Source organism: Syngnathoides biaculeatus, chromosome 5, assembly GCF_019802595.1.
Source record: "Syngnathoides biaculeatus isolate LvHL_M chromosome 5, ASM1980259v1, whole genome shotgun sequence".
NCBI lineage: Eukaryota > Metazoa > Chordata > Actinopteri > Syngnathiformes > Syngnathidae > Syngnathoides > Syngnathoides biaculeatus.
In genome coordinates, this window is record NC_084644.1 from 29,163,112 (window position 1) to 29,178,712 (window position 15,601).

Consider the following 15,601-nt stretch of genomic DNA (forward strand, 5'->3'; position numbering starts at 1 on the left):
TCCGAGCAAGAGCATTTCATTGACATTTAAAAAAAAATTTTTTTTCTTAATTCAAGACAGCAAGTGGACTGATTTCTGTCTCTCTCTCTTCTCTCTCTCTTTTTGAGCTTGGGAATCCACCGCTTCGTCACGCCTCTTTATTAGAATTGCAGACACTTGTGCGCCCGCCGACTTGCTTCGTCGGAAAGATTTAATAATTCGTGGCGCGAACACGCCTCGTCGCCCCCGGGTGATCCTTCCCTGCCTTTCTCGGTACCATCCCGGTGTCTCCTCGGTGGATTTATCGAGCGTCAAAGCTGCGCACGCACCTCGAATATCATCTGTTGCTGCCGCCGCCGTCGCTACCGGCGGAGAATCAATCCCCGGCATCTCCGATGTGATGATTCAAAAGCCAAATATTTCATTCAACATTTGGGGGTAAAATGGACGAACAGGTGTTGTTACTTTTATTGCTGCTGCTGTCCTTACACTCGATGCTGCTCCCGCTCCTGTGATTGGATTCATCATGATCCGTCTATGCCGCCGATCCCCCCTCCCTCATTGATCCACGCCGTAAGTTTAATAGCCGCGTGAGCATTTCGGCGTGAAGTGATCCGGCGAGACACGCACGGCGGGGAGAAAGCAAAACAGAAAATAAATACGTAAAGAACTCCAAATCCAAATCGTAACGTGGATGTATCCCCCACCCCGTTCCACGACAGCCCCACAGGTTTGATTTCTCCCGACTTTCCACGCAAATGTTGATGATGGAGGACGACGAACTGGACGCTCATCAGGTTGATTCGGATTTCGAGCCGCAGAGCCGGCCTCGCTCGTGCACCTGGCCGCTGCCGTGCCCGGAGGACTTCCCCGAGGTCACCGGGGGGCTCCCGCTGGCCGGCATCAAGGTGGAGCCGGAGGACGTGCCGGCGTGCCGAGCGGGGCTGCTGGCGGGCGGCGCGCCGGGCGAGCTCAAGCATCCGGCCGGCGCCCCGGCACCGGCCGGCGCCACGCACCCGTGCCTGGACGCCAGCGGACCGTTGCGCAAAGCTAAGTCGTCGCGGCGGAACGCGTGGGGGAACCAGTCGTACGCGGACCTCATCACCCGCGCAATCGAGAGCACCCCGGAGAAGAGGCTCACGCTGTCGCAGATCTACGACTGGATGGTCCGTTACGTGCCCTATTTCAAGGATAAAGGCGACAGCAACAGCTCGGCCGGCTGGAAGGTAAGCCGCCCCCCACCCCGAGACGGTAACGCCGCTCACGAAGCCTTTGTTAGGCTTGCGCCAGGCGACGTGGGAGAGAGGTGCGAGTGGAGCGGAGACGGCACCACGCGTGTGCTCGTCCCTCGTCCCGGTTCATTAGGGCCGCCGATCATTCTAGTAGATCATCGATGGCAGATTGATTGAAGACCGGAGAGGAGCCACTTGCAGCGGGCGTGAAACGAGCCTGCCAGCCGGTAGTAGTGCATGGAGCGCCCCCGTTTTATGGCCTGCCTATCACTTGAAGTAGAGAAAGTCAATTAGTGCACCTAAAGGGGTAGCCAGTGATTGTCAGTGGGGGTGTACGTTTGACACTTTTCAATTGAGGATTATTTAACAATAATAAGAAAAAAAAAGTGATTTCTAAATTAAAGTATTGATGCTTCTGGCATTGCATTGAGTCAATTTTCAGTTTTTCGAAGTGACATCGCCTCAGTGATGAGCCATTGTGCTTTTTAGTATACACAGCCCCCGATAATGAAGACAAACTAAGGTCTAGAATCCTTAAAAAGACACCTTAAAGCTCAAAATGAAGTCTTGAGGCATAATAATTAAACAATAGGGTGGATTTTTAGCATGTCTGCAGGAATTAGGCCAAGTTCCAGGACCATAAATGCATCTTAAGTATGGAGGAGTCCTACATTCAAGTGTCAAGAGTACCAAAAGGGTGCATACTGTGGTACTTTTCAGTGCACACCTTAAAGACTTTGTCCCTTCATTAAATAAGGTGGCATTAGGAGTCATTCATCTCCATCAAGATGTGATCTATAAAGTGTTATTGGGGGTCTATGGCACACATCTAGGACTAAAAATAGTCAAAGAATCAAATGTAGAAGCTGCAAAAGCATGTTTCAGCCAAGCTGCTGTAGCAGTAGTTGTATTTATAGGAGTATAATGGCTCCATGTTTTATATTTGCTTTTCAACGGGCTCATTTTTTGATGGAGAAGTAGTTTTGAAATCAGATGTCTATTGGGTGAAAAAAGGTCAACTATTATTCAGTTTATTCTAAAAGGAGTATTGGTAATATTTCAAAGTCATTCAAAGTTAAGACAGTATGCAAATTTGGTATTTTAGCAAGAAACACATAATTTGCATTTACGGGCCACATAAAATGATATGGTGTGCTAGATCTGGCACCTGAGCCTAGAGTTTCACACCTGCGTCCTAAAACATTTGGGACATACTTTTTTTTTTGGCCTGCTAAGGTATACAAACTGTTGCCTAGGTGTCCACTAATTAGTCCCATGAGGTATCCTGAGGCCTTTGGACTGGCAGTAATGCACACGTCAAGTTAATGGGCGTGTTTTATGTATCACCGTTGGAGTGGGGGCTATTATGTCGGCCTCTTGAAGCAAATGAGAGTCCGCGCTTGTAAGGGGGGATCACTAGGTCAGCTGCCCACAGTGTGTAAATATTCAAAAGGATGATGAGAACCGAGCACATGGAGCACACCGCATCCACTGCCGTCTATCTGGCCGGCAGCCTAGAATGACCCCCCCTCCCCTCCCCTCCCCTCCCCTCCCCATCCACACTCACCCCTGCCCCCCTTCACACGCATTCCCCACCCCCGGACATATGCCCGTGTTATCAGCCTCTGCTCGCCTCTTCGCCCCTCGCCGCGACCGTTTGAACAGACAAGAGGAAGGGCCTGCGAAAGATCGCTCACCTTCCCGAGCGGAGATCTCGAGGCCTCGCTTGTCGCATTTGCATATGAATGGAGTCGCATTTCCATGGCAATGCGTGAGAACGTACACTGCGAAGGCCGGTCTGTGGGCGCTTTGTGGGCTGTTGGGATTCCTGTCAAACACTTGACATGATATCTGGGTTTGTCTGAGATCCTTGGCTACAAAGCGGGATTTAGCGATGGCCGCCTCCTCTCCTCTCTAATCTCATTATTGAACATGTATTCATATGCCTGTTGCTAAATTTATCCCATGGAGCTGTCACGTTGTCCTATTACTACATCTTCGGCCTGTCACGTAAACAATCAAATCATACCGTGTGGCCGTTTGTTTCTTTTCTCTCCGTCCTTCGGAGGGGGATTTGCCTTTTTTGAGGAAACTTGTTGTGAGTTGCGTAACCGCTAAACTGAGCCACCGCTCAACAGTCGAGACAACAAGCACCTGACTGACACTTTAATCCCGCCCCATTAAAGTGAACTCCGCTAAGGCAAGTCTCCAGATAGACTTTAGTCCTACTATGCGCTACCAGGTAACTCCTTGAACCGCGCAGGTCACTTGAGTGTAAGTAACTTGCTATTTCTGCGACTGTAAATGAAGGCGTTTGAAGCTGGAAGTGGTGGACTATTTCAGGACACAGTCCAGACAAGGGGCCCACTGCGGGTAATGACGGTGGAGGGAGGGAGGGTGGGAATTAGCTAAGACATTTAAAGCGGACTTCCCTAATGCGCGAGCGGCTGGGCGAGCTGACCTGCCGTGTGGTTACTGGTAGGTGCTACAGTGACCAAACAAACAGGACGTGGAAATATTTTCACTCTGGGGCTTTTTTGTTAGTTCTGTTTATGATGCAAACAGTTATGTTGGCCCCTTGCAAACATGTTTTGGAAAGGTTAGCAGTGTCCGTGAACGCCTAACGAAGGCCTACTTTGAATGAAGAGTTATGGAATTGTTACATACATCTTTATGAAAGTGAATCCAGATGCCATCAACCATATAATCATTCAGATTTCATCTGTCCAACCATGATCTGAGCCGCTGCAGCCTATCCCAGCTGTCTTCGAGCAGGGGTGGGGCGGTGGGGTTGTACACCCTGAACTGGTTGCCATCCAATCGCAGGGCATATGGAGACAAACAGCCGCACTCACAATCACACCTAGGGCCAATTTAGAGTGTCCAATTAATGTTGCATGTTTTTGGGATGTGGGTGGAAACTGGAGTGCCCAGAGAAAACCCACGCAGGGACGGGGAGAACAGTCCAAACTCCACACAGGCGGGGTGGGGATATGAAACCTGGTCCTCAGAACTGTGAGGCAGACAGTCTAACCAATTGCATCACTGTGCCGCCCATCTTTCAGATGGTGTTTTATAATTACATTTAAATGGTTTTAGCGTTGTTAAGTTCATTTGATAAACTTGGTGTGCCATTCTTTTCTCCAAATCAAGCCTTCATTCCATTTTGTAGCAAAAAACATTAAACAAACATCCAACATTTATTTCAAAATCAACGGATTCTCTTTTTGACGTGGCAGATAATTTGAAGGGGTTTTCAAGGCAGCACAAAAATTGTTGGTAAACTGCTGATGAAATCAAATGAAATGAAGTGCTATTGTTTGTAAGGGAGGCCGGTTGGCGGCAGGGTGGGCAGTTTTATGATCAACTAAAAGCAAAGCAACCTCTAAGGGACCGAGTAATGAACCTGGACTATCCATAGTGGTTCCAGGAAAAAAATAATCTGAAAAGGCATTGCGGCGTGGGGTAAATAATTCCCGCTGTGAGTCGTGCTGGAAGGAAGGTGATGGCGGCGGGATCAGAGTGCCAGACCAGGGCTGCACCTAGACACTGCCATTAAGCTCCTATAAATACCTGACGGCTTCTGACTTCTTGGAAAGCTGCAGCATCCTCAGGTCATGACTTCCCAATTACCTTCTTACAGGAGGGAGTTTAGGAAGCGCTGTACACTTTTGAACCCTTCCTATGCCTCCCAGCTGTACTCGCCGCCACCACAGGGGAGATTAATTGGCCCTTTATTGTCTGACGTCGGAAAGTTGAGCGGTAATCTGGTCTGCTCTCATGGTTTCTCTGGTGCGTTTATTTGAAGAAAATGGTGGGGTACCAACTATTGAGGTAGTGTATGTACTAGAGTATTCTCTTTTATGCCCTTATTAGCCATATTGTACGGATGAGCCAGTACAGAGAGGCTTGTGCAACATTACGAGTCACCCAGACATTTTGGTCTCAAACTTGGGTCCCCGGACCTTCCAGGCACCGTGAGCCGTAGTTTGGTGGTCCGCTAAGCAATTTGCAATAAAATATGTTGTACATTATGTTGTATTATTATTATTTTTTTTATTCTAGATGTAACGACTTGCGCACCAATAAAATGAAAGTACTAAATGATTTTTTTTTTACACAAAAGCTTTGATGTGATTCCGACATATCACATTAATTTGGACTACAGCGACAATGATTCAGATCCTATCGGTGTTCAGCATACGAGTCATTCCTGTGGTATTTAGGGGAACACATGGTAGTTATACATTCTGAGGGGGTCCTTGGAAGAAAAAAAATCTAACCTGTAAGGGGTCCTTAGTCCAAAAATGTTTGGACACCCTTTTTACCAGAAACCAAGACACAGCACCCAAGAGCAACAGAATTTTGCGGTTATGTTTTATTGACAGGTGGAGATCATAGGGCTTCATCATATTTGCCCCACAGGCCTAACCTTGCTAACTGCAAGCAAGAGGCGAGAACATGCAAACTCCACACAGGCGAGGCGGGATTTGAAACCCTGGTCCTCAGAACTGTGAGGCAGATGTGCTTAACAGTCCGACACCGTGCCTCCATTACCCTTAAAAATAACGGCTATTCTATGATTTGGTTTTGCACCGGAAGTTAACATGCCTGTGGACTTTGCGACGTGTAAAAAATATCACATGTCAAGTAATTCACGAGACCTCTGTAGTTTGCAAGGCGGAGCTTTTTAATAGCCACTAAGCAGAGTGAAAACACTCACATGCAGCAAAACTCCCTGGAACTTCCCCTAACAACCCAGTTTAACTATTCCATGACATGAAAATCTTAGAACATACTTCCTTGACACCAATCACTACCTTCTTATTAGCCAAAGCTAATCTTGCGGCATTTTAGGATGTTACAGAAAGCAAAAACATATGAATAGGTATTTCAGGAAATAGCTCCTGGAAAGTTTCCACAGAAGAAAATCCGACTTTGCGCAAATAGGTGGTGGTTAAGGCTGTAAACGCGCATTGCAGAATCGCCACTGTGCTTTTTTTCAGTGCAGTCGGAGGCCTCTACAGGTGCATCAGGAATGCGTAGCGCGTCCATGCGTGGGAGAGGCACTTGTCAGTTGCAGCGAAGCGTCACGTTGTGCGTTGTGTTTGTTGCCTCTTTTGTGGGGGCAGTTGCAGAGGGAGGGGCTGTCTCCTTCCATAGGCGTGTATACTACGGGAGCGTGATTGGCCTGACAGCGTGTCACTGCAGAGAACGTCGAAGCGTCGTTTTGCTCCTGACTTGTTTAATGGCGGGACCGGAATGGAACTGGATGGATCTATTAGAGTGGGTGGGAGATAGCTTCAAGGTACACGTGTAATTCCATTAAGACGTCATATCGTGTCGCCCGAGTTAGAGATGGCGTTAACGTATATGTTAGCTACGAAGAAGGATGCGTAATGATGTAGAAACGTGTGAAGTCGTACTCTCACGGCGGTTCAGCTTGGTGCAATTTCGTCAAATCTGTGTCACTCCCAGCCTTTCTGTTATGGTAGTGCAGGGGCTTTTCCCAACACTTGGGAGTCGACTGGGGGATTGTGCAGCAGGTTGGTAACTGTGACAGGCAGCCGCTCAGACATACACACACAAAAAAGCTACGAGAGTTATTTTTGTAGAGCAGTGAAAAGCGGGCATAAACATCCACATTGGCCTTGCTTAGAGTAACCTGGAAGTTTGAGATCAGCGTGTTTACATGTGACCCGTTTGCATTTCACCGCCAAATTTTATGCCACTGTTGTGCATGGTTTCTTGTGAAACTTCAACACAGTAATTTGTGGGACGTTAAATTTGGTGAGCAGCTCAAGGATTAAGAGTATTTCCCAACATTTACTGAGCCATCCATCCGTTTTCCAAATTGCTTATCCTTACAAGAGGTGTGGGAATGGTTGAGGCCAATGAACATATTTTACATTTGACAAATTGAACAGCAAACTGTCAATAAATGTGTATCCCATCTTTTCCACACTTTAAGGTGCACCTAAAAGTCTTTATTTTCTCAAAAGCTGACGGTGCGCCTTATAATCCGGTGCGCCTTATATATGGATCAGTATTGAGCCATTAGCGCAGCTCCATATAATGGATGCATAACGTAACTCCAACCTACTGTAGCGTCTATTCTATGCGCCTTATAATGCGGTGCGCCTTATATATGAAAACAAGTTTTAAAATGGGCCATTCATTGAAGGTGCGCCTTATAGTGCGGAAAATACGGTACTTAAATAACAATAGTGCTTTGCCTGTGACTACATGTTGCTGACTTAGATAAAAAAAAGCAAGTATAAGCCATGGGTAATATTTTTTTTCTACCAATGAACTGAAATTGGGCAATTTCCCACAGCATACTTATTCGCCTACATAGCGGTTTGGAATCCTTGCATCTACAATACCACTCATGGTACCAATGGACTAAAATGAAACTTGAATGAAAGCTAGTTCTAGGGCAGTGACGAATGTGGTATATGCGTCTTTGTCTTGGCTGCTCAGTAAAATATGGCCAAAAATTAATAATAACCAGGACAGAATGTAGTCTTTAAATTTAGCTTTGCATTCGCTGCTCATTGTGTGTTATTGTGTATGATGATTATGTTTTGGTGAGTTTCCAGTGTTTTGACTTTTGTCTTACGAGTTAACTTCTTCTTACACTTGTATGATGCCCAAAAATGGTAACATGCTACTCAGAAACACTACCTGTGCTTGAACATTTTGACCCAAGAATAGAATATTTCAGAGGTATTCCGATTAAGAGGTAGGTTTAGCATCCCGTAACGGATTGCAATCAACCCCAGAGGTTCCACTTTATATCATCATCATAACTGATTCAAGGGGAGAGTCTGTTACGTTACAGGGTGTATTCATGATATGGCGAGACTTTTCGAGTGTGCATATACTGTATATTGTGTGTATGTGTGCTCCGGGACCCTTTACGTGGAGGCTTGTGTCATTTGACGATTGGCTGGGAAGCCTGCGGAGACTGGAGACTATCCGAGACATCAGCTGATTCATATTTTATCCTGCGTCTTGGCTCAGGGGAGCCGAGTAATTTGAGAGTGTGACACACATACACACATACACTCGCAGAACGAGAGCATATGATGCATGTTGGACAGATTTATGTTGAGGGATTATGAGCACCTTACGTCTCCCCTCGGCTCAAGCGGCGCGAGCCAGGTTGAATTCAGGCAGTATATTCGCTTCGAGTCGTGGGTCGGATGCCAAGACGCGCGATGCCAAACCCCTCCCCCCCCAACCCCCCCTCTCGGAGCCTTCAGGCAGTTCATTTCTCACTGAAAATGATTAATGTACATGCAAATTATCAAAGCATGGGCACGCATTCAAATATGGTAGACAGCAATCAGGGGGCGTCAGAATGAAAAACAATGCGAATTTGCTCACTTTGCAATTTCCTTCCATCCATTTTCTTTGATTTCTCCTCTTTCATCAGTGCCTCCATCCATCTATCCATCCCCCGCCACCCTCCCTCTCTCTGTCAGACATTCTATGCATTCTTTGTGTCTCGCCGGGTTTTGGCACAGGAGGGTACGCCGGGCGAGGAGTCGTCGTTCTCGAGAAGTGGCGTGGCCTCGGGATTGCGAGCTCGCAGGGCGCCTTAAGCGGTACGCCTACTCTAATCTAAGAGGAAATCTCATATCTCACATTATCTCCGAGATAATAGGATAACAATGCCGGATTTCCCCTCCGCTCCTCTCCCTTGAGCTGCTGGGGCTTTTGGAGCAGAACACAAGGGGAAGAGAGCGTCAAGTTCACAATTCGACAGGCTTGAACTAATTTAGATGTAGTTTTCAGGCGAGCAGAGCTGCGTCGGTTAAAACGTTTCCAACCCAGCCTGCGAGCTCTGCCTGCTTTAAGAATAAATTAATCAGGTGACACCGTGAGTACATTTCTCAGTAGATTTCATACATTTGTCATTTTGTCAGGTCATATTGAGGTTTAAATAAAAAAAATAAAATAAAAAAATCCAGTTGCTGTCAGTTCAAAGATTCCCAAGTTGGGGCCTCCGCCAAATTCAAAGTCTAGTAGTGGTTTGGTAAAATAACAGCAATACAATAAGACATTTGGGAAAGCCTGATATGTGGAATGCTAATGCAGTGCTTATGAAACTTTTTGGGGCACGCCCCCTGTTTGGGAGGTTAACTCTTTCTACGGCCACCCCTCCCCAGTTGAAATTTTCTTCAATTGAGGGTGGGGGTTGGGGGGGGGGGAGTAGCATTGAAAATTGTAAAGGGGGTTGGTATTGTAAAATTGTCAAGTGGGGGGCTGAAACAATGAACCTTTCCGACTGCCGATCTTCAGCTCCGCCACCCTTAGCGACAGTTGTCATCCATCTTCCAAAATGGCGACTGAACAGAACAGGTTTCACGTAGGTTTCGCGTATTCCAGATAATATTGGGGTATGTTTTTTGCCAAATGCGTCAGACTTACAGAGAGGTCTCAACTATTTCACGCAAGGATATAAACACAGAATTAAGATTTTGGATGGAGCAGGACACAATGTCAGAGTTACAGCGAAACGTTGGCGATCCATGCAAAAAAGTTTGACGCCTCACCAACTTTATATTTAAATCCAACAGGATAAAATTGTGGAATCATACTGCGCATGCAAACCAGGGTGAGTACTATGGAAAAATCACGAGTAATATCATTGTAGTCTTTAGAAGTAACTGGGTGTATTCATTTGACTTGGCTTGTGATGGAACCCAGTGCTTTGTCTTAAAAGTCTGATGTGATACAAATAAGCAAATAGACATGTCTCTTGCATGACATCACGCGTTTACATATCCCTAACCTGACTCGTCGACATAAAACATTACACACTTCATTCAGCAGGTCAGTGATACAGTAACAAAGTGAAAGTTTTTCTCCTGCAATCTATAAAGCATTGATAATAATTCAATCAAACTTCTCCCTCACTTATCTTCGAACATACAGCCTTGTGTTTGTTGATATTATTCACATTTAGTTGCACGTGCAGTCTTCCGCGAGCCTTAATCCATCGTAGACACGTTGTCAACTGTGTTTTAGGCTTTGGAAAATGAATCAACCGGGCCCCTCGTAACCTAGTAGGATATCTTTCATCAGAATTGCACGTTCCCCAAGCGCATCTGAGGACCACATCAACTTTTCCAAGCGCACGCTATTGACAACCAGGATTGCTTGTGGGACATGACGACAAGAGGGGCGGGTCAAGCCAGGCGTTAAGACAATGCGGCTATCTGATTGGCTAGTATTGTACGAGTGATTGAGAGGTTGGAAAGGTTCATTCACCCCCCCCCCCCCCCCCGCATGACACCCTAGGGGGTATGCCCCCAAATTTGAAAACCACTACTCTAATGTCTGGAAGGTAAGTGTCACCCACTTGTGTTGTATACATAGTTGATATTTGTGAGCAATCGGACCAAATCTCGAGGACGAGTTCATCTGTGAACCCCGGAAATGTTAATGATGACCCCACAACTGGCAGATCTCCTGTATCTTTGTGGACCTGGCTTCTTGAGACCTTTATGTCAGTCCGCTCATGGTCGATTTGTCAACCAAATTTCTTGTTGCTAAGTGAAATTTGCCCCTTAACACATGGAGCAGAGTTGGTGGGGAGTTTTCTTGTTTTGGAGCGAGACTTCTAACTTTCAGTGCCAGGCCTCGCCCACATACAAGGACAAAAATGGCAACGTTTGGCAGCTGAGTGAGATCCATCTGTCCAGTATACATGGTTCAAATCTGCTCGCAAGTACAACAAATCTCTAGATTGAGCTCATCTTTGGCCGCTTGAAATTACCCAAATATCTTTAAAATGGCCACCTTAAATTAAAATGGCAGACTCCCCACGTATTTTTGGTCATGGTTTCCTGAGAGTCTTTTGTCGCTCTACTCGTGACAGACTTGCCTAACAACATTGGCTTCAGGGGCTGAATCCCCCCCCCCAAAAAAAAAATAATGATAAATAAATCCAGGAAAGGCTATAAAGCAAATTTTGAGGGTGTCACGGTCACAAACACAAGCCAATGGAAATTTTTACTAAGATGAACACGCTTGATTTGTTTCGTTTTTTAATTAAGGCTCAGCTGTTAAAATAGTATGCCTTCAATGGCAGCCCTTTATTTAGATTTTTTTCATTTTTTTTTCCATTGGCTTTGTGTGAGGTTGAATTGGTGCAGCAAGTCTTCCGGTATGTGTCAGAGGCTGCGTGGCTTGAAATGTTTTGGGAAAATCTACAGCAGTAAGGTGACGGTTTCCACTATTCGCTCACATTTGCATGAAACGCAAAAACTAGAACCACCCATGGAGGAACACTGTGTTCTTGGGAGGGGTGAAGACAGTCTCTGTGGTGCCCGCTTTGCTGTCTGGCTTGTTTTGAAAGATTTATTTAAGCTTTTTTTTTTTTTTTTTTTGGGTGGAGTGGGTGCAAAAGACTTTGGCAGCTGCAGGGACAGGGCGCAGTGGCGTGTTGTTGTGTGTAAAGTTTGATGTCACGGACGTTTGATGGTAGGGTCGACGGCCCCGAGTGTTACACCACCGCTTGGATGTTTCCAGGAAATGTGTTATGAAATTGGGGCGCAGGGGAGGGGAGCGGCAAGGGGGGGACAGTTGAGGGGTTTGTGAGTCACACCAGTGCTGCTGGATGCACTTGGGGGGGCTTCCGTTCACCACACACACACACACACTCACACACGCACACACAAACACGCACACACACACAAACCACATCTCAATAAAACGGGAATAAACATCCCAATGTCCCTGTTCCGATATCCTCCAGCTACTCTTCTGGTACCAGCAAAAAATAGGACACTGTTTGTCTGAGTGGCTTGCAGTGCCCCTCCGGCCCCTGCCACACATTCCAAACAATTGGGAAAGGCCTATTTTGGGAAGCACTGGGATAAAACAACAGATATTCAAAATGGCAGTACAGGTGCAGTTTACAGCAAGGAGTTGTGAGTAATAATTTTTGCACAATAAGAATATATACACATATATACAGTATATTACCAACAAGAATTTAGTAGGAAGTAATGCAAAAAAAAAAAACATGCTATACTTGGAAATGGGTCAGGGAGGTCAATCTTAGCTATTAACCAAGTGTGATATTTACGACCAAAACTCTTGACGTGTGCGGGCAACAGCGACTCCACTCGAGTTGTGAATCTGTGAATTGTGACGTTTAACCGAGTGTAGCCAAATCAAAGCTGCACCCAGCACTGCCGAACAAGTGTAGGTGTGAGTGAGTTCTCCAGACAGCAAGAAGTATTTTCCAAAGCAAGTCTTTTTTTTTTTTTTTTTTGACGAAATCGCCATTCCACAAAGGTCCCGAATCTGATGACCTTTGGAAATACTTTGCAAACATCGGCGCATATCCAGAAATGTTTCTACTGCTTAGGTTTTGTCGGGTCATGTGGATCATGCGAGATTTCTGCCTCAGAGGACTTGTTTGTCGATCTGCAGTGGAACACAATCTTTATGTGAGCCTTGTTTTGTGTTGAGAACATCAAAACACACAATACAACCAAAATCTTAAATGCCTAATTTTTCATTTTTTACGTTTGCAATCTGTCACATATAAAAATATTTTAAGATGAGGAAAAAAAATATATAAAATCCTTTTTACCTACCTTTTAATTCATGACATTGAGTAGCAATTAACACCAATTAATTACAATTAATTAACAACTAAAGTATTACTTTTTTATTTCAAATCCCACGAAATTATATTTTGGGTTTTACTTTTGTAGTTTAAGGGGAAGTGCTGTTGTGAGAAATGCCTTTTGTCAAAAATCGAGGGACAACATCTTTGTACAAAATTTTACCCAAAAATTAAAAATCGAATGACAATTGAATTTTACATTTGGAGTTTACCTTGGGGAAAAACTGGTGGTCAAGGTGTCTTTTCATTATTTTAAAGTGATTAGTTCACGCTTTGAACGGCCTTGAATTACATCTTGAATAAAATCTTAGTAAAATAAAGCAAAGTTGAATTTCTCAATCTACAAACCATAAATTAGTAAGATTTCATGAGAAAGTAATTGGAAATGTTCAAAATAACGCAACACTACATAACATTTAAACTTGTCCACATCATTCCACAAATATGAGATGTGATTAAATATTTTCAACTGTTATTAATGAATATAAATGCAAATGCAAATATAACAAGGACTCTTGAGACCTAAGTGGGACATTTGTAGTACATAAAAAATAAAAGCTGTCTTTACATATTTTCAAATATTTTTATTTTCAAAATATCAAATACTATCATTTGTTCATCTTACACCAATTACCTTGCATTACTTTTTATAAATGGCCATGATCTTGACATCACAGTAGAATCTTATTCTTCATTCCAACGTATGGCAAAGGTATTTTAACATTCGTGTTGCGCGCAGATAATCAACGGCAACAAGTAGAGTCGAGCCTTTTTTTCGCTCGTGACTTGAAGTAGCTGCCAAATGACATTTTTTCCAAAAATAAAAGTAATAAAGGATGAGTCTTCTGATAACCTCCACTGTGTACCTGAGTAGCTCTTTTTAATGCATTGATTGGGTAGACTTTACGATCAAGCGCACTTTTAACATGAAGTATTTATCAAATTAAAAAATGACGAGTGGAAAAAAAAGATAAAGTGCTTCCCCATATTGACAGAAAAAGGCCGAGTCCCTTTTTGTTGGCATAAAATGTGTCAGCCCCCACCAAAGCGAACGTGTGCGGCTCGTCTGTGCCAGCGTGCCTGCATTGTTGTGCTGTTGCACACTTTAATGCATTCAGTTCTGTGCTGTCTTTCTATGTGAGTGTATGTGGGTGTGTTTGTGTGGGGAGGGGGTGGGGGGTGAGGTGCTGGGGCTAGGGGGTGGGTTTGATGGGCTCAGTGGGAGCCCGGGTCCCGGGGGAGCAGCTCTCGTTAATAATTCAGACGAGGCTCATTATCAAGGCAGCGCAGATTTCTCCCTGATTCCACCTTAATTGCGGCTAGGATGCTGCACTCAGGCAAGCGGGCGCTAGTCACGCTGGCTCTTCCTTCTCCACCACCACAGGGCCCGTTCTGCCCCGCTCGGTTCTGCCTCGTCTCTGGGAACGCAACGCAACTGTGGCGCCGTGGCCCCCGGGCGGCCGTACTCCTTATTAGCGTACGCCGTAATACCCGTAATGTCGTATGAACACGCTATTTTTATTTGTCCTTAAAGATGCCTTATATAGCAGAGACACTTCTTTTGTCGGGCCAACGAGGATTGCCGTGGTCCTTCTTCCTTGCTTCATTTCGTAAACAATGTAGGGAGCAGACGTCCTTCAAGGCCAAACTGTTTGAAAAAAAAAAAAAATGGAAACATTTTGTGGAGTGTGATCTATGTTTGTAAGTTTGCAGGGACGTAATCAGCCTTATTGACTAACTATCAAAAAACTTGGTCTTACCATGTTCTTTACGTTATCTTCATAACTGACTGACCAGCAAATTCATCGATCAAAATGTTACCTCTGGTCTTATGCAATGGACTTTCCCATTCAAGGCATAATGACTCCGCAATATTGACAATAAAAACAACAAAACTGAATTGTCACATCCATTCCCGGATTTTTCCCCCAAATCGGTAACCGTTTCCAGGAAATTGGTTACCTCCGCCAATTTGCACTTGGCGACGGATCGCTCATTGCAGTTTAAGATGAATCATTTGAAGGAATATTTTATCTTCAGTGTGATATGGATTGTTCAATTTATGTTGTGTTGCATCATTTGTTGATGCTGCCAGTCCATTTGACACATAAGTCATGTGACGCCCAATGACGCGCATTACACAATGCCCTTATGTGTTTTCCTTTGCTTACATGCTTCGTGAAATATTATAATGGCGAGTTTATCCTTGAAATAGCCCGGTGCGCATTATCATACTGATGACACTACACAATGTGTGCGGCCATGATTGATGTTGGCCTCCAATAATACTCCACTTGAAGCCTATCTATAGGATTATGAAATGTGTCTTCATAATTTAGTCTGACTGATGCCCACCAACCCCCCCCACCCCCTGCCCCCCGCTTCACACCCCTCTGTGGAGAGAGCGCCATAATGGGCCTGATCTTGTCATACATGTGTATGAATATTTCAATGTAACAAGATGGCAGGAGCGTTAGATAAACAACACAGATGCGTCCTCGCCGCAAGACGAAGCGCGCCCTGAGCCGGATTGCTCTCCCGGACGCAAAACGGCCCTGCCACAAATCATGGTGCCCATTTCCTGATTCACTTTCCCACCCCCCACCTTCCCCTCCATCCCTCCAAGTCTCTCCTCCTGTATGCGTGGGATGGATGGTTGCCTGCACGTGTATTTAGGCGACACGTTGTCACACCCGTCCCCGAGGAAGGCGATGATGCATGCCGAGCTAAATGGCGG

At 45.2% G+C, this 15,601-nt stretch overlaps 1 protein-coding gene across 1 annotated transcript in view; it reads left to right on the forward strand.

Annotated features, from left to right (window-relative positions):
* The window catches only part of LOC133501421 (forkhead box protein O3-like), a 57,580-nt gene continuing 41,979 nt past the window's right edge, over nucleotides 1–15,601 (forward strand). The window contains exon 1 of the mRNA XM_061821183.1: nucleotides 1–1,205. Coding sequence (XP_061677167.1) covers nucleotides 738–1,205 — 468 coding nt within the window. The 5' untranslated portion in view covers nucleotides 1–737. The remainder of the gene's footprint in view (nucleotides 1,206–15,601) is intronic.